The sequence below is a fragment of the Cynocephalus volans genome, chromosome 11 (assembly GCF_027409185.1).
Source record: "Cynocephalus volans isolate mCynVol1 chromosome 11, mCynVol1.pri, whole genome shotgun sequence".
NCBI classification, from domain to species: Eukaryota; Metazoa; Chordata; class Mammalia; order Dermoptera; family Cynocephalidae; genus Cynocephalus; species Cynocephalus volans.
The window spans coordinates 123,222,689-123,240,873 of record NC_084470.1 but is presented as its reverse complement, the minus strand read 5'-3'; the positions used below and the strand labels follow the sequence as shown (position 1 = coordinate 123,240,873).

Genomic DNA, 18,185 nt, shown 5'->3' with positions numbered 1-18,185 from the left:
TTGCTTCTTCTTTATGACTCATTATTCAGATGATTTCACATATCCCTCTCCATGAAATTGGCCTTTTAGGATTCTTTATTTACAACTTCACAGTGCTAAGATATCAATTAACAGATGTGTTTTCTACCAAGGACTGGAAGCGTATTCCCTCCCAGTCTTCTAACACAAAATTCAGCTTCTTTTTGACAAACTTGGAGAAAAAAGGTTGTACATCTATCCTGATTGGGATGCTAAAGAGCTCTCATTGTGCTTGACTAAGGAAATTACTGTTCAGTGAGATCACTTTTCTGTCAGCCACAGGGCAGGAATTGGTGGGGAAATTTGTATCCTTTTATAATGGAGTCACCAGACATGGAGTGGATAGCAGCCAACCTCCATTCCCAAATAGCTGCTCCAGATATTTTCAAACGAGGGCATACTGTACTCTGACAACAGAAATTCAGGCATGCATGAAGATATTAGGACATTGGTGTATGGACAGGAGCCCATTAAGAGAATGGGACTGATTACCTTCAGGATTTTTTAAGATACTGTACCAGTCTCCCTTTAGTGAAGCTTCCCATTAGGCTTATCTACAAAAGAGAGCTAAGGCTTGTGGTGTGAGGAAATATAAACATAGCAGCTAAGGGTTAAAATATTTGATCCAGAAGATACAGGTTTTTCTTTGGTTCCAATGAAGTTTAGAGATTGAGGTGTTACTGATAGCTCAAACTTTTTCTGACTTGCTGAATGAACCTCAGAAAACTTATTTTGGACTGTCTGATGAAGGTATATGTTAGAGTGCAACTGTTATATATTCCAAATCTCATATTCCTCAACATCTGTTTGAAAGAGCATAATTTATTGAGAAAAAAGTGTCACTGAAGCTAAAAGGATGAAAGAAAGACAGTTTCTACCAACATGCCACAAATCAGGCGACTGCTAGACAGGAAACAGTGTACCTCCAAGGCTGTCCTTGAACATGAAGAAAAGACAGCGGCAGAGGACAAAACCAAGAGAGTCTCTTCAAGAATGATTTTGTCAGGAAATTGAAAAATTGGGTCACCTCATCCAGACTATCCAAACAACGATGCCTGAAAGTTTCTTTTTCTTTTTTTTTTTTTTTAAAGATGACCGGTAAAGGGAATCTTAACCCTTGTCTTGGTGTTGTCAGCACCAGGCTCACCCAGTGAGCTAACCGGCCATCCCTATATAGGGATCCGAACCCTTGGCCTTGGTGTTATCAGCACCACACTCTCCCAAGTGAGCCACGGATCAGCCCTTGAAAGAAGCTTTCCCTCAGGAAGAGAGGCACACAGGAGCCATGAGGGTGGAGCTGCTCCTTGGACATGCATCCTGAAGTGAATATGTGCAGCACAGAAGATGACCTGGAATGGCCATGGAGGTGTCCAGCTTAGATGCCTCACCAATAAAATGCTGCAAGGAGCATTAAAAAAAAAAAAACTTATTTTGGACTTAAACCTATAAAGTGTGAATAAATTGAGACTACCAGGAATGATTATAGGAGAGTAAAAACTGTGGTTAGACACTTTATTAGTAGAATTAAATTATACTACATTTTTCAAAAAACTTATCATTAATATACCATCCATCATATTTGTTTGGACTATTTTCCTTGGATTAATAAATAAAAATAGAGCACTCACTGTTTAAAGCCCAGAATTTATTCTTTAGGAGAAACCACAGCTAGTAAAGATGAATACTCAGCCTTGATTATTTGATTTTCATTTGACTTGTGAGGGTTGGTATTGCCCAAGATTGTGGGGTGTATTAACCTTGAAAATGCCAGCTTGCATTTCTAGTTTTATATCTACCTGGAAAATGCCCCAGTTGATGAGCTCCATTTTTATAGTGGTTATATGGAAAAGCATCAGATAAAGTGAACAGTTATTAGAACTCAAGGGCTTGTATTCCACCACTTAGTAACATGAAATCCAGGATCCTTTGTTCTTTATGCTATCTTAGCCAGTATCGTGTGTGTGTGTGTGTGTGTGTGTGTGTGTGTGTGTGTGTGTGTGTGTGTGTGTGTGTGTAAGTGAAGGGAAAGGTGTGACCCATATTACTTTCACCTTTAAGTCTCATTCTATGTATAGGTTGCTTTTTGCCATGTTCAAGTAGGAAATCTCATTCTATTAGAATTAGCAGCAGCCTCTGACTTTTAGGTCAATAAATGTCATCCACTGAGAAGAGTAACATATATAGAATGGAGTTGAAACCTTGTAAGTATGTACATATTTTATTATGAACATCAAAACAACTTGGCAGGGAGAATATTGAAAACAGAACCAAAGGTAAGAAACCTCAAAGTGCACCTGAATGTTGACACATTGGCACAAACTAATACAGAATTTTCCTAGGTTGACCTCACAAGGACTTTTATGCAATTCTAGTACAGATTTTCTTTTAATATTTATATTAAGCTTTTCTTTCTTAATCTCTTGTATTTTTCTTTATCTCTGTATTGTTCTCTTTCCTCTTCTGACAAATAATCAATAACTCTTGCTGCTTTTCCTTTCCAAGGATGAGGCCACGAGGCCAGTGTCTTTACCTGTGTGCTGTTGGTTTGGGAACTACCACCTAGAAGCAGTTCACACTTAATTTCTTTATAAAGCAGTTGTGTGGGTTTTTTTACAGTACTACTTTTTTCTTTGTAGAATTTACTCGAGAAGTGACAGACACACAGATGCCACTTGTTGCTCCCGTCATTCTCCCAGAGATGTATAAGATCTTCACCATGGCTGAGGTATGAAATCTCAGCCCCAGGATTACAGCTAATAAGGGCTGTTCAGGCTCTAGTCAGCACCCACCTCTCAGGTGGGAGATTATGGTGTTTGCTGTTGATCCCCATACTTACAGACTAGAGCTGACAAAGATCTGGATCTGCATCTGGATTAACCTTAGACTTTTCATTCATAACTGCAAGGACTTTGATAAAAGAGTGAAGCAGTTGAAGTATTTTTTTTACATATATCATACCTTCTGGCATCTTGTAACCCCCTAAGTACCTAGTATCTTTATGTTCCTTCAAGCCTGTTACTGAAGTATCCCACCTAAGCTTGCCTACCTCAGTTAAGTATTCGGAAGCAATCTATCACTATATTGCAGATAACAGACCCTTAATATACTGTATATATATTTAATTAATGTGTATATGAATGGTAACTCATTCACAGTAAGATATGAACACCTGATGGGTAATGTTTTAACCTTTGCCTCCAGCCAATGGTCTGAATTAAAAAATAAAAAATACATTGGCCCTGTTAGGATTTCAAGTACTACCCAGCCTGATATTTTTAATTATATCATCCCCACAAAGACCTATGTATGAGGCTAATTCTAACATGGTTTAACACTATGATTTTTCTGCCTTTCATTCTCTGAATTACAGAAGTCTGTCTCCTGGACATGAATGAATTACATTTTCTATCTCTCTAGGGGATCCAATCTCATGTGAAGATTGATTAGTCAATAGTTTTACTTTTAGTCACAGATACACACATACATATACACTCCAATCTCATGGCTATTCCCAGGTGTATGGTATTCGAACCCGTTCCCGAGCTGTGGAGATTTTTACCACTTGTGCCCACATGATCTGTAACATGGAGGAACTGGAAAAGGTAAGTGAACCTTTGCGTCAATAACAGACTTCATGTTTAAAAGTCTCAATGCCTTCTGCTGCAGGCAAAGCAATGACTCATTTCATGATAGTAGGACCAGAAAGCATGCTAGCCGGTATTATAGATAGAATTAACATTTTGATTAGATTTTCAATTTGTATATAGCTTAGTTTCCTTCTGTTTGAGTCTTATTTCGTCAAACATCCTATCCTGTATCCTTTTCATACTAGTCATCACACAGAACTTTCTTGCTCTTTTGTGACCCTCTCATGTGAAAGAAAGTCAGCTGAAAAACACTAATCCCTGTGATTCGGAAGCAGTTATGAAAAGTTGGTCTTATATGGTAGCTTTTAAGAGGTCTGTAAGTGAGGAACTGTAAGTATTAATTAAGGAAACATGAAAACTTGGGTAACACCTCCAGTGACTTTATAACTGTGCCCTTCTGATTGGGACTTGAGCCTGGAGAGAACTTTTGATGCCTCGATCTCTGTTTGATGTGTGCATTAAAGCCTTGGATTAGAGGTTTGTCCAGCATTGACTTTGGTGTCTATTGTCAGGGTGCAGCCAAAGTCCTGATCTTTCCTGTGGTGCAGCAGTTCACAGAGGCCTTTGTTCAGGCCCTCCAAATACCAGATGGCCCCACATCTGACAGTGGTTTTAAGATGGAGGTCCTAAAGGTAAACATTTACTACCAATGAGATATTTGGAGTTTGAGAAAATGGTCTGAAATGATTGATTTCTTCTATATCCCTTGTAACTCTTAGGTGTTTTTCTCTTAACTTCTCAGGCAGTGACAGCCCTAGTAAAAAACTTCCCAAAGCACATGGTGTCCTCCATGCAGCAGATTCTGCCTATTGTTTGGAACACCCTAACTGAGAGTGCAGCTTTATATCCTTTCCTGAAAGCTTAAGGGACTTACTACCACCTAGAGTTGGGAATCTAGCCTTGGGGCTTGTTTTATGGTTCTACTTTTTTAAACAGGTTTTTTTTTTTAAGTGTCTACTGTTGGTATGGGAATATATAATACTCCCTTGTAGAGTATATATACAGCAGACTCCAAATTCTATTTCTTTACTCTTTATCATACTTATGTGAGGACAGAAGTGAATTACACAGAGGAAGTAGAAGATCCTGTGGATTCTGATGGTATGTAGTTTATCTTTACAGAAATACTAGTTGATGGGAAGAGGGATCTTGGAAAAGAAAAAGAAGCCTGAGACAGAAAAAAGCATTAACTTAGAGGATTTACTCTCCTAAGTGAGTTTTCTAATTGAGTTTCCTTTTAGTGTATTAGATGTGAAGAAAAGAGAATTGACAGTCTTTAATCTGTTCCTCATAGGCATTTGCATAATATATTTCATAAAATCATAGAACTTCTTAGTTGGAAGAAATACCTTAAAGACCATTTATTCCAACCTACTTCTGGCATTTTGTCTAGTTTAATTTTGGGGTCCCAGATGATGATACTTTTATACCTGTTTTAATATTTTTAAGTATTTAACATCAAAAATGGACATGCTGGAAAATATATTTAGTGTTTATGATTCTTTTATTTGAAAAACCAAAGAGTATTTAATATCCTCAAAGTTCCTTTCTTTGACTCCTCAGCCCCCTCTACCAATCCTTGGAAGTAGTAATTAGCAAGTACTTTAAATATTCATTAATTTCCAAAGATAATGTAGTTCATTTCCCACATACATGCTTTACTTTTGCTTTCTTGTCATTAATTTTTCCTCTTATGTATTCCCTGTAGGTGAAGTCCTGGGCTTTGAAAATCTCGTCTTTAGCATATTTGAATTTGTCCATGCCCTACTAGAAAATAGCAAGTTCAAAAGCACTGTTAAGAAGGCCTTGCCTGAATTGATTTACTATATTATCCTGTACATGCAGATCACTGAAGAACAGGTAAATAATATTTGGGAGATAGTTATCAGCTTGTATGAGGGGTCTTCAAAAAGTTTGTGGAAAGATTTGTATTATCTTTTCATTCCATTTTTCCATGAACTTTTTGAAGTACCCTCATATTTGGAAGGTGCAACTTGATGAATGTGAAGGCATGGTCAAGTGAATACTTTATTTCTAAAATTAGACACTAGGAGGAATAAGTTCATGTGAAGTTTTAGGAAAGCTTTGACATAATTTTATTGCCTAATCCTTGGGTATTAGAGTTTTATCAAATCCTATATTAGGTAATTGGACTTTCAGAACACTTTTTCCTTTAGGAAAATTTCTGCAGGACCACTAACCAAAGACCTTGGTATCTAGAAGAACCTATTCCTTCCCCATAAATAGTGAAATGTAGAGGTCAGATTATTTGCCTGGTTGGTGAGTCATTAAAATCAGAAAAGAACATTCAAGAATAAGATAATGCTTCTTGTGTGAAACAGCACAAGAATTGACATAATTTTCACATTAAATATTCATCACACCTAATATATTCAGAAAATGACCTATTAAAGAGTAACAGCTGATTGCCAGTAGCAGAGAGCTAGTAATCTGCCAAACTCTAAAACAGAGTCTGCTAGATAGCAATAGCCATTGCTGCCTATCTTGACGAAGGATTTGTTTCTCTATATCAAAAAGAAAAGGCTTTTTAGGCTAGAGTTTTATTAAGAATAAAAGATTGAAGTCTTTCTGTATCTGTTGATGAAAAGAAGGAACATATGAACCAGATTGGCAGCCTCACAAAGGCCTGACTTCATCATCTTTTCAGATTAAAGTATGGACAGCCAATCCCCAACAGTTTGTAGAAGATGAAGATGATGATACTTTCTCCTATACTGTAAGAATTGCAGCTCAAGACTTACTGCTGGTAAGAGGGTTACCTTGATACATCAACCAAATAATCGTGATCAACCAAACAATCCTGAATTTCCTCTTCTTTCTAGACATATAACCAAAAGTGAGCAGTGTTATTGGGTGGCTTTATCTCAGATATTTTTGAGATAAAAGAGATCTTCTCAAATGAAATTCCAAAGTCATCACTCGTGGTTCTAATTTACAAGTAACTATTAGATGGAAGAATTGTGAGGAGGGTAAAGTGTTCTAATGAGTAAGGACAGTTGAATAAGAAACATTTCAGTGTAATTCACTCTTCTTCAACAAGAATCTATAGTACAAACCAGTGGTTAGTAAACTTAAAAAAAAAAAATTGGATTGCTGAGAGATGAACATCCAAGCATCTGCTCCTGGTGTCTTTGGCTCCTCTTACTAGAGCATAGAATTGTCTCTAGGCTGAAGTACTATGAAGCTGCTACCAGTTGCTTCCTGTTGGGTAGGAGGTTTGTTCTCATTGTTGATGAATCACTTGTCATTATCACTCAGTATTTCTAAGGTACCTATAAAAGATTATACTAGACTTTAATTAGTAGATTAGCCTTATTTTTCCATGATTACCCTCCAGGAGAATAAATATCTGGCCCATTGTCATCCAAACTTGAATCAATCATTGCTCAATTACACTGTGCTGAATATAGCCAAAGGGAGCTAATGCCTAGGCACTGCAGAGATATAGGTACTATTTTAATTTCATTAGAGACCCTGAACTAACGGGGTTACATTTTTAGTACACCTAATCAGGGTTTAGTGTGTGTATGTGAAAGAGTTTCAACCATGCACTTGTAACACTCATTACAAGCAATTTGTAATTAACATGCATTTAAAGTGCACAAATAGATTTATTAGACCTTCTTCTCTCTCCTTAGGCTGTGGCCACAGATTTCCAGAATGAGAGTGCAGCAGCTCTGGCTGCAGCAGCCACTCGGCATTTACAAGAAGCCGAGCAAACCAAAAACAGTGGCACTGAACACTGGTAAGAGTGAGCAGCAGATACTTAACTTAGGGACATGTTTTGAGCTTCAGATCTGAGGCAAACAAGTCTTTGCTTTGAATCCTCTGCTCTAAAACACCTCTTCCCAACCTTAAAATAATTGGTTAAGATGATCATTTTACCCTTTTTTTTAAAAGCCTTGAAAGGAAGGGCTTTTATTTATTTATTTATTTATTTTTCTTTTGCTTGCATGAACACTGGTGCATATTTTGTTTTTATATTGTTTGTTTTTGGGGTTTTTTTTTTTTTTTTTTTTTTTTGGCAGCTGGCAGGTACAGGAATCTAAAGCCTTGACCTTGGTGTTATAACACCACACTCTAACCAACTGAGCTAACCAGCCAGTCCCGTATTTTGTTTTTAATTAGAAAAATCTTGTTATTAAATTTCATTGTTTTCAGCTCTAGATTTAGATTGGAAGGGCAGATAAATGGTCCTTTTGGGTCAGATTGTGCTGGAATGTCCTATCCTAAATCTTCTGCCCTCAAATATTTTTTTTGGCAATGTAGTTTGTTTTACCAGGCTGTGTTATCCCTTTCGCAGGTGGAAGATCCATGAGGCATGCATGCTTGCCCTAGGCTCAGTGAAGTCCATCATCACTGACAGTGTGAAAAATGGCAGGATTCATTTTGACATGCATGGATTCCTGACCAATGTCATCCTTGCAGACCTCAACCTGTCAGGTATGTTTGAGCACTGCCAGGATTCTGGAAGATCTTTAGACCTGTCATCAACTCAGTTGTACTATTCACTTAAACAGGTAGGCCAGGTATTTTTGTGTCCTTTGGGTGAAAATTCTTTGCCCCCTAGAGCTCGAACTCATCTGAACCTCTAAAACTGTCCAGAGGCCTTGGCTCAAGCTTCACATACTAAAAAACTAATGTTAACTAGTTCGTAATTCTTCCATGCTGTTCATGTTTCCTTTCAAATCAGTGCTCCCGTTCCTGGCTTTTTTTTGGCATTCAAATGGAATGCAAATCTGGTTGCTATACATTGAGAACTCTGTCTCGAGTTCTCATTATTAAATTCAGAATGCCCACAGGCGTTCTGTGTCGGCCTCTTTCTTCCTGTTTGTTTCCTGTCATTTTTCTCAAACTTTATTCTTGGCCAATATCCAAATAATTAAAATGTTCTATTCTTAAATCCATGTTAGTTACTTGGCTTTAAAAAAAAAAAGTATCCTTTACTGTTAGACTGATTTCTCCAGCAGTGCAGAGCAGTCACTAAGAATCGTTGTTATCTCTTTATGTGACATTTTGTGCTGCAGTTCTCCTGTCCTTGCCGTGCTTGTTCTCATCCTTAGAGCTAGAGCTCCATTCCAAAATACCGCCTTTGCTTTCTCTCATGGTACTTAAATCAGGGCACGTTTGGCATTGTTCGCTCCATTCTCAATGCATTCACTTGCCTCTCCTTCATAGGATAGCCCTTGGAGTAGATTACGTCATTGGAAAACATTCTACTCTGTGACTTTAAATAGGTAATCTGCCCCACCTTCCCTTCCATTCTCTGAATCAAAATTCAAATGATTGCACGTCCAGAGCTCACATCCACTGGCAATATCCTGTTTCACTCTGTACTTATCATATGCTGCATTATATTGCAGTTAAGAAATATGTTTTCTCTCTCTTACTAGAATGTAAGGTCTTTGAGAGTACAAATGTCTAGTACATCTTTGTATCCCACAGTGCCTTACATATAATAAGCATTCCGTAATTACGTGTTGAGTGAAAGTGTTGGGATTTCTCAAATCCATCAACATATTTCTTATAGAGTTTACCCTAGCAAAGAATCTTCAAAATTTTAGGAGATGTTATTATATTTGATATAAACAGTAGAAAAAGGCTCAATGTGTATTGTTTGTTAATCCTGCCTATAGCTGAAAGCTTTTCTACACCACTGTTCTCAACCTGTTTAGTCTTAGGACTGCTTTACACTCAAAAATTGTCAACAATCCCAAAGAGATTTTTATGTGGGTTTTATTTATCAATATTTAACATACTAAAAACCAAAACTGATAAGTTTTAAAAATACATGAAATGCAAGCATATATTCCATTAGCTGTGAGATCCATGGTAACACATATCGTGTAACCTCTGGAAAACTCCGCTGCCTGCTTGTGAAAGAATGAGAGTGAAAAGACAGTTAATGTCTTAGTATTGCTATGAAAATGGTTTCAACTTTAGAGACTCCCAGGAGTCCCTGGATTATACTTTGAGAACTGCTGCTCTACGTTATATGAAGTATTACATACTTGTCTGATTGGCACAGTTTGTTAGGTTCTGTTCAGTAGTTCCCGTTAACTAAATGTTTATTGTATGAATAACTAGATTAAGCCCTGTGACAGGCTGAATAAGTATAGTCTCTCCTCAAGCAGCTTATAGTAGGCAGGGAGTAGTAATCCTTACACCAGTAAGCAGCTGGAATTTCAAGCCAAATATGTAACATGTAAGAAAACTAAAGACAGGATTACAGTAGCACATAGATAGTTAGGACTACTTATGCCCAAGAGATCAGTTAGGTAATGCAAGGAGAGGTGAATATGTTGGCTTATAATACAGTAGTTCCCCCCTTATCCATGGGGGATATGTTCCAGGACCCCCAGTGGATGCCTGAAATCCCAGATAGTACTGAACCTGATTGCTGTCAATCAGAACACAATTGTATTCATGTTTCCCACTCATAAATATAATGCCTTTTCCATCTCAACTAAGCACTTATCACACACACTGTGGCTGTAACCTTTGCAGTTTGAGGGGCAACAGCAAAACTAGCATGAATTTCTTTTTCTTTCTACACAGTTTCACAAATAGAAGATTTGTTCTTACGGTAGATCTTAGCAACCTCAGCATATGATTTTTTTTCTTTCCTTAGTAAGTCAAGAACTTTCACCATTTCACTTAAAAGAAAGCATTTTAAAGCCTCTCTTTGACATATCCAAATTGTCAGCATCACTACTCTTGCATTTGGAGGCTATTGTCAAGTAAAATAAGGGTTACTTGAACACAAGCGTTGCGATACAAGAGTCAATCTGATAACTGAGATGGCTGCTAAGTGACCTCGGATACACTGGACAAAGGGCCGATTCATGTCCTAGGCAGGACTGAGCAAGGTGGTGAGAGATTTTGTCATGCTACTCAGAATGGCATGCAATTGAAAATTTATGAATTGTTTATATCTGGAGTTTTCCATTTAATATTTTGGACCACGGTTGACCGTGGGTAACTGAAACTTTGGAAAGCAAAACCGAGGATTAGGGGAGAACAATAGTATAGACAAAGCACAGAGCTAGCAAAGTAAGATGTGAGTTGCTGGGGAGGGATGTGTGCTTGCGTTCAGAAGGCATAAAGAGAAGTCACAGGTAATGCTAGAGTCACTGATCTTAGGGAGCCTAGAATGCCATGCTGACTAAGATAGTCTTTATTTGGTAGACTGGAATTCACTGACAGATTTTAAATAGAAGAATGACATGATGAGAGCTGTAATTTATAATGTTCTAATAGTGGCCTAAGAGTAGAAAGAAACTGGCAGTAGAAAAGGCAATTGGAAGACTAACTTGTTGTACAGGTAGGGAATAATGAGAGCCAGGGGTGGGAACTGGAATGGTAAAATCTTTTTAGTATAAGAATATTCAAGATCTACTTTGTCAATAGTCAGAAATGGAACTGGGAAATTGATTCCGTACCACAGTTCACACATTTTGCTTCTACCTTGTAAGAGCATGCTTTTTATCTCAAATAAGTTGTATGTATTATGTAGCATCCAGTTACTTGTGAAAAGTTGAGGAATGGAGGTGGGAGGAGGAAGGGAATGTAAAAGGAACTTTCATTATCCAGTCCCTAATTGCTCTTTCTCCCAGTGTCTCCTTTCCTCTTGGGCCGGGCACTTTGGGCTGCCAGTCGGTTCACTGTTGCTATGTCCCCTGAACTGATCCAGCAGTTCCTACAGGCAACAGTTAGTGGTCTTCATGAGACACAGCCCCCATCAGTTCGGATTTCTGCCGTGAGAGCCATCTGGGGGTGAGTATACTACCCTAGGGTGATAAGAACTATTTTAAGTGAAAATTATTCAGGGTAGATATCCGAAACCACAGTTGTTTGGTACATTATGTTACTTGGAAATTTCTGCTGAAAATCCCCTTCAGGATAAATGCTGGAAGGACAGGGAAAGAAACTGCAAGGGACATGGCTCTTATGAGTCCGGAAGATGTCTTCTTCCCTTTTGCTCCCCATTCCCTTCATTTTTTAATTTTTATTTTATTTTATGTTTTTGGCGACTGGACAGTATGGGGAGCTAACTCATTCCCTTTAAATTAACTCCAGCTCTGAAATCATCTAGGCCAACACCCTTTGTTTCAGAGGTGAAGAACCTGAGGCTTCAAGAGATAAATAACTTGTATAGGGTTGCACAGTTGATGAATGACAGAAGCAGGATTAGAGCTCGTGTCATTTTGTTGATTGCCTCCATATTAGAAACCAAATTTGAGAAAATGTGGCCTAGAAACACTTGTTTTCTGACAATTTTACCTCTTCTTTTTCACAGGCAGTGTACTAATGATTCTGGGTGTATTTCTACCCAGCCCAAAGAGAGCATTGTTGTTTAAGGAATTTTTTTTTTTTTTTAAGACCAGTAAGGGGATCTTAACCCTTGACTTGGTGTTGTCAGCACCACGCTCACCCATTGAGCTAACCAGCCATCCCTATATAGGGGTCCGAACCAATGGCCTTGGTGTTATCAGCACCACACTCTCCCAAGTGAGCCACAGGCCAACCCTAAGGAATATTTTAAGGTCCAAGCTTAAGCATCCCAGTTGAATTACCAAAAACTACCAGCACGAAATTAAAATCTTTTACCTGCCTGCCTGTCCTGTCTGCTTACTTCTTGAGGGAGAGATTGAGATGCATTATTATATATGTCCTTAGGAAGCATTGAGGAATTGCCTGTTCTATGTATCTTCATTTGTTAATTAAATGCTTAATGTTATAACCACGAACTGTTCTTTCTAATGTCACTAGCAATCTTTTAATGGTCATCACACTACCTTTGCTTTTCTTTTTTAGTTTGCTCCAGTTATAATTTATTCCTCTGTGTCATAGTTTATGTATCATTGCAAATTACCTTAAATTATTTCTGAAACCAGATATTGATTGACAAATAATTATATTTGTGTCACATTTCTCGTCATTATGCCAGACCTTCTCCTGAGCTCCAAATTAGTGTATCCACTGCTTACTATCCACACCAGGATGGATATCTTATAACTACCTGAAAATCAACACATTGACTACTGAGCTTCCTATTTACCTCCTCTAAGCCTGCCCTACATGTATTCCCTGTTTTAGTAGAGGTAGAAATCTTGTACCTTTAGTGTATGTTTCTGAGACTAGAAGGCCTTATATAAAGGCCTACTTTGATTACTACTCAATTAATTATGCTGTCAAACAAAGCAAATGTTAGGAGTTTATTTTTAGCTTTCTTCTGAAGGAAAGGTTCTCTAAAAGCTGAGGTCAGACTTAGTATGAATATTTTATTTTATTTTATTATTTTATTTTACTTTTAGCTTCTGACCAGTATGGGGATCTGAACCTTTGACCTTGGTGTTAAAACATTACACTGTAATCAGCTAACCAGCCAGCCCTTCGAGTGGATATTTTAATTCACCATTTAGCTTGCTGTTTATTTACATTTACTTGCCTTATGATAGTACCAGTTATACTAATAAATAAATTGAAAGTGATTTTTGAAAATTATAAAATGTGAGAAATTTTATGTCCTAGTGGCTGGAAAAATAGGCTATTTAAACTAAAATAAGTTAATTATGCCAGTAAACTAGAAGCTATACAGTAAGCCTTGGGCTGTGATATTATTATAGATTTTCATATTTGATGTGTTGAATTTTTGGACAAGAAAGGAGTCTTAATAGGTATCTTATAACCATTAATACAATTAATGAAACATTGTTTTGTAAATCCAATAGCCCATTAAGCTTAACAGCTTTAAGTAATACAGATGGCTCAGAATGTGTTTATCACTCAGTTTCAAAATACCAATATTATGGACGTACAGTTATCTTTCTATATATTTTCTTAAATTTTACTGGTAAACTAGTAATTTTGCATGTCCAAGTAACTGCAGGTGATGCAATCTGTGGTGGAATGTCTTGGCATTATTGTAGCATTTTAATTTACAATAACATTTTTAACTTATAATTTAAATTTCTTTTAGTTTCTTTCCTCACTTAAATCCTTATTGAGGACTTATTAGGTGCTAATTAGTGTTATGCTAGGGTACATATACAGTAGTGATTGAAAACAAACAAGGTCACTGCCTTTGAGGATTTTAACTTGTGTATCATTTATACCAGTTTTTTTCCAGAATATAGAATTAAATAAATTGTTTCAGTGCGTATCAAGCTATTTCTCCATTAAATCAACTAGTGTTTTGCTTACCTAAATTTAAGTATACAAGTTGAGATCTTATGTAGGATATATTAATCTAATATTAACATTTTCTTGATTTCATTGTCTTTTTTTTTTTTTTGCTTAATAATTATTTTTCCCAACACTATCCATTTGTTTTGCTCTTACATTTTAAGTCTTTTATATCCAAAATCAGTTCACTTATGGTGGTTTTATATTTCATTGTTATATCTTTGCTTGTCAATTTTAGTTTGGAGGGTAGCCCAGATAAACCTTTAATCTGACCTGATATTGCCTCCTTGCTTTAAGAACAGAGTTGCATGACTCTGTTTTGTTTGCCAGGGATATCCCTGGATATTCCCATATGTATTCTTGATCAAATGAATCACATTCAAAGAATGAAGATTTAATAAAAAAAGTTTTAATGGAAAAAAAAGAATCTTGTACCTTTAGAACTTGACTTAAAGATAGAGATCTTGTATTCCCTGTTTTGAAAAAGGTAGAGATCCCAGATCTTTGCCTTTTAGATCTTGGTTCTTTGGCTTCTCATCTCTTCCTCCCTCTCTTCCACTGCTACTAATCTAGATTGTATTCTCAACTTCTCTTGCCTGAATTCCTAATTGATCTCTCTACCTTCACTCTCACTACTGCAGTCTATATTATTTGAGCTGTCAAGTTAATCTTTCTTTTTTTTTTTTTTAAAGATGACCGGTAAGGGGATCTCAACCCTTGGCTTGGTGTTGTCAGCACCACGCTCAGCCAGTGAGTTAACCGGCCATCCCTATATAGGATCCGAACCCGTGGCCTTGGTGTTATCAGCACCGCACTCTACCGAGTGAGCCACGGGCCAGCCCTAAAGTTAATCTTTCTAAAACAGAAAACTGGTAATGTTGCTCCTATAGTTAAAACCTTCGCAGCTGCCAGATATGCATTTCAAATTCTCAGATACAGACAACTCAGGAGAAAGTCATATTATGCCAGGTGGTACATGAAGCTACAGGATAAATATATAACATCTTCCCAGGGTGTCAGTTTTCCTTGAAGACTTTGGGGTAGGGTAAGGAGGAAATTAGGTATTAGGAATAATTTGTAAAAAAATGTTTGAGAAACACTGGTTTCCACAATAAAGTCCACACTCTCTTAACATGGCATACGAAATCTAATATGATCTGGCCAGATGATGTGTTCTCTGTGATTTTCAGACTGTACAGTTTCAATTTCATTGGAGGAGCAAAGTAACTTAAACCCTTAGAATGGAAGGGTGAGGGGTGAATAAACAAAGCTGAGTAATGATAGAGAGATGGGTCTAAAACCTAGTTTAAGGAGTTGAGAGCTAACCAAGTCCAGATGCCAAATTAGCTCTTCAGGTGAAGTTAGGTCAGAGCAAGATGGTATTGAAATCAAGACATTATGGACCAAAAATCAAAGAGTCTGTAGACAAATCTGGGATCAAAGCTCACTGGTCTTTGTGGACCTTTGACAGCTGAAGTAAATAATATGGTTACAAGATACTTTTAAAAAGTTAAGAAAAACCGGGCCGGCCCGTGGCTCACTTGGGAGAGTGTGGTGTTGATAACACCAAGGCCACAGGTTCGGATCCCTATATAAGGATGGCTGGTTCGCTCACTGGCTGAGCGTGGTGCTGACAACACCAAGTCAAGGGTTAAGATCCCCTTACTGGTCATCTTTTCAATTAAAAATAAATAAATAAGAAAAACCATTTATTGAGTACCTGCTGAGAGTCTTGTTGCAGTGTTAGGTTCTTTTAACACATAGAAACAGTCTTTTTATTGCTTTTTAACTTACGACCATTCTAAAAATAAACACAAGACTTAGACAATGTATTTTTAGTAATTGTATCCCATTGAACATGGTAAGCAGCAATCAGTGAATATTTGTTGATTGAATAAGAGGTTGATACAGTAGAACTCTGTATAGAGAACTTTACACCCTACAGATAGTACACCAGTTTTGTAAGTATGCACGGAATGTTTATATAAATTGATCTCATTTTACAATGCAAAAATCATGTTTTTCTCCTTTTCTTCCACTGCTACTACCTTAGATTGTATTCTCCACTTCTCTTGCCTGAATTATTTGAGTCACTTCCTAAATTTTATAACATGGAAGTTAAAATGGAGTCTCCTATTACGTAGCAGTTGTGTTGAAAAAAATGTTAAAAACACTGTAACTATCTGGAAAATAATGGGAATATACATCAAAATCTTAGTAATTAAAGTAGTAGTCTGAAGAGTTATAAAGCATTTAACTTAATATCTTAACAATTTGGATATAATGCTATGGCAGGGATTTGCTTCAAAACAGAGGGGGAGAGGGACGAAATTTTAGAGGAAATATCAAAGATCTAAGCAGAAACAAATTTGAGAATATAGAAATGGTAGTGATGATATTTATATAAATATGCCACAGAAAGATGTAAAAACATATCTAACTCTAGAAGTAGCTTTATAGAAACTACACATATAAATGCTATAACATATGAAATTGATTGGAAAAACCAGGAATTGAAGAATCTATTTGTGAGTAACTCTTGCATATCTCTCTCTCTCTAGTTATTGTGACCAACTGAAAGTCTCAGAGAGTACCCACGTGCTTCAGCCCTTCCTCCCCAGCATTCTTGATGGCTTGATTCACCTAGCAGCCCAGTTCAGCTCAGAGGTCCTCAACCTGGTGATGGAGACCCTGTGCATAGTTTGTACAGTAGACCCAGAATTCACAGCAAGCATGGAAAGCAAAATCTGCCCCTTCACCATCGCCATTTTCCTAAAGTACAGCAATGGTATGCCACCTGGGAGAATGTGTTATGAGGGGCACCAAAGAAAAAGTGATGGCTGGTGAATTTAGGTGGAAGTTTCCCTAGGTCTGATGGTCTTAAGCATCATAAACAAAGAATTTGGCTTTCAGTTAGCAAAGAATAGTTGTGCTGTAGATATAGCAGCATTAAAAAGTAGAATACCTATTTCCGTAATGCTTACTCTCTAATAAGGACTAGGGAAAAAAAGACAGTGAATAAAAGTCTAACAAGGGCCGGCTCTTGGCTCACTTGGGAGAGTGTGGTGCTGACAACACCAAGGTGAAGGGTTAAGATCCCCTTACCGGTCATCTTTTAAAAAAAAAAGAAAAAAAGTCTAACAAGCAAGAGGCATAATTAAGAATTTTGACAGTCAAGTAGAAAATTGAGCAACTTAAATGAAAAGCTTCCTATAAGAAGAAGCCTAGAACTATAATTTAGAAAAGGAGATATTGAAGAAAGAAATGTGCTAAAGGTTTATAAACAAAAGTCTTCATCAGATGGCTTGTTTTGGGGGGGTTTTTTGGTTTTTTTTGCTTGCTGGCCAGTATGGTGAATGAACCATCAGATATTTTTTATAGTAGTAAAAAATTGGAAATAAAAGGTGATTAATTATATCCATTAAATGAAATGCTATGGAGCCATTAAAAATCAAGCTTCAATGGAATATTTAAGACCGTGGGAAAGTGCTTACGTTATAAGTGAAAAGACACTTTTCCGCGAAAAGTCCATAGAATATGATTCCAAGTTTTGTTTTTGTTTTAGAAAAGGATGTGTATATAGATATGTGTGTAGAAAAAAATAGCAAAAGAAAATACATCAAAATCTTAAGGGTGGTTTTCTCTAGGTGGTGGTTAATTATGGCTGTTTTCTTTCCTTTAACGATTTTCTACATTTCAAGTTTTTCTGTAGTGAATGTATTTATTAATACTTTATTATTAGAAAAAGTATTAGGGATATTTGTTTTTAAAGAGGGAACCCCAGTATTGAAGCTCAGAAAGATATATAGGGGCAGGGATTGTTTATATAATATCATACATTTAAACTTGGTATTTGATTTGCTTTTTCACATTAAAATGTGTCCTGCAGAGCTTCCCACATTGCATTCTTGGATGTATCTCATTCTTTAAACTGTCGCATAATATTCCATAAAATGGCTACATCATAATTTATTTATCCACTCTTAATGGAAATCTAAGTTGTTTCCAATTTTTTTCTATTACAAACAATACTGCAGTGATCTTTTAACATACACTTTAGTGCACACTGCATGCATTTTGGCATGCTAAGTAGGGGAGGGCATTTTTATTATATAGGTAAAGTAGGTCAGGCTAAAGTTCTGTTTCTTCATAAGGCTTTTTTTTTTTTTTTTTTTTTTTTTTTTTGCTGGCTGGCCAGTACAAGGAACCGAACCCTTAACCTTGGTGTTACAAGGTGGCACTCTAACCAACTCTGCTAACTGGGCAGCCCCACAAGGCTCTGTTTTTGCCCCAGAAATGGCTTTTGGAGTT

At 36.9% G+C, this 18,185-nt stretch overlaps 1 protein-coding gene across 2 annotated transcripts in view; it reads left to right on the top strand.

The window, feature by feature from the left end:
- IPO9 (importin 9) overlaps nucleotides 1-18,185 on the top strand; it is a 43,991-nt gene that overhangs the window by 14,953 nt on the left and 10,853 nt on the right. For both annotated transcript variants that reach the window (XM_063113737.1, XM_063113738.1), the window contains exons 5-15: nucleotides 2,655-2,743; nucleotides 3,534-3,620; nucleotides 4,178-4,297; nucleotides 4,408-4,508; nucleotides 4,708-4,766; nucleotides 5,374-5,525; nucleotides 6,334-6,432; nucleotides 7,325-7,431; nucleotides 7,990-8,129; nucleotides 11,303-11,462; nucleotides 16,436-16,662. In XM_063113737.1, the coding sequence (XP_062969807.1) occupies nucleotides 2,655-2,743; nucleotides 3,534-3,620; nucleotides 4,178-4,297; nucleotides 4,408-4,508; nucleotides 4,708-4,766; nucleotides 5,374-5,525; nucleotides 6,334-6,432; nucleotides 7,325-7,431; nucleotides 7,990-8,129; nucleotides 11,303-11,462; nucleotides 16,436-16,662 (1,341 nt within the window). The remainder of the gene's footprint in view (nucleotides 1-2,654; nucleotides 2,744-3,533; nucleotides 3,621-4,177; nucleotides 4,298-4,407; nucleotides 4,509-4,707; nucleotides 4,767-5,373; nucleotides 5,526-6,333; nucleotides 6,433-7,324; nucleotides 7,432-7,989; nucleotides 8,130-11,302; nucleotides 11,463-16,435; nucleotides 16,663-18,185) is intronic.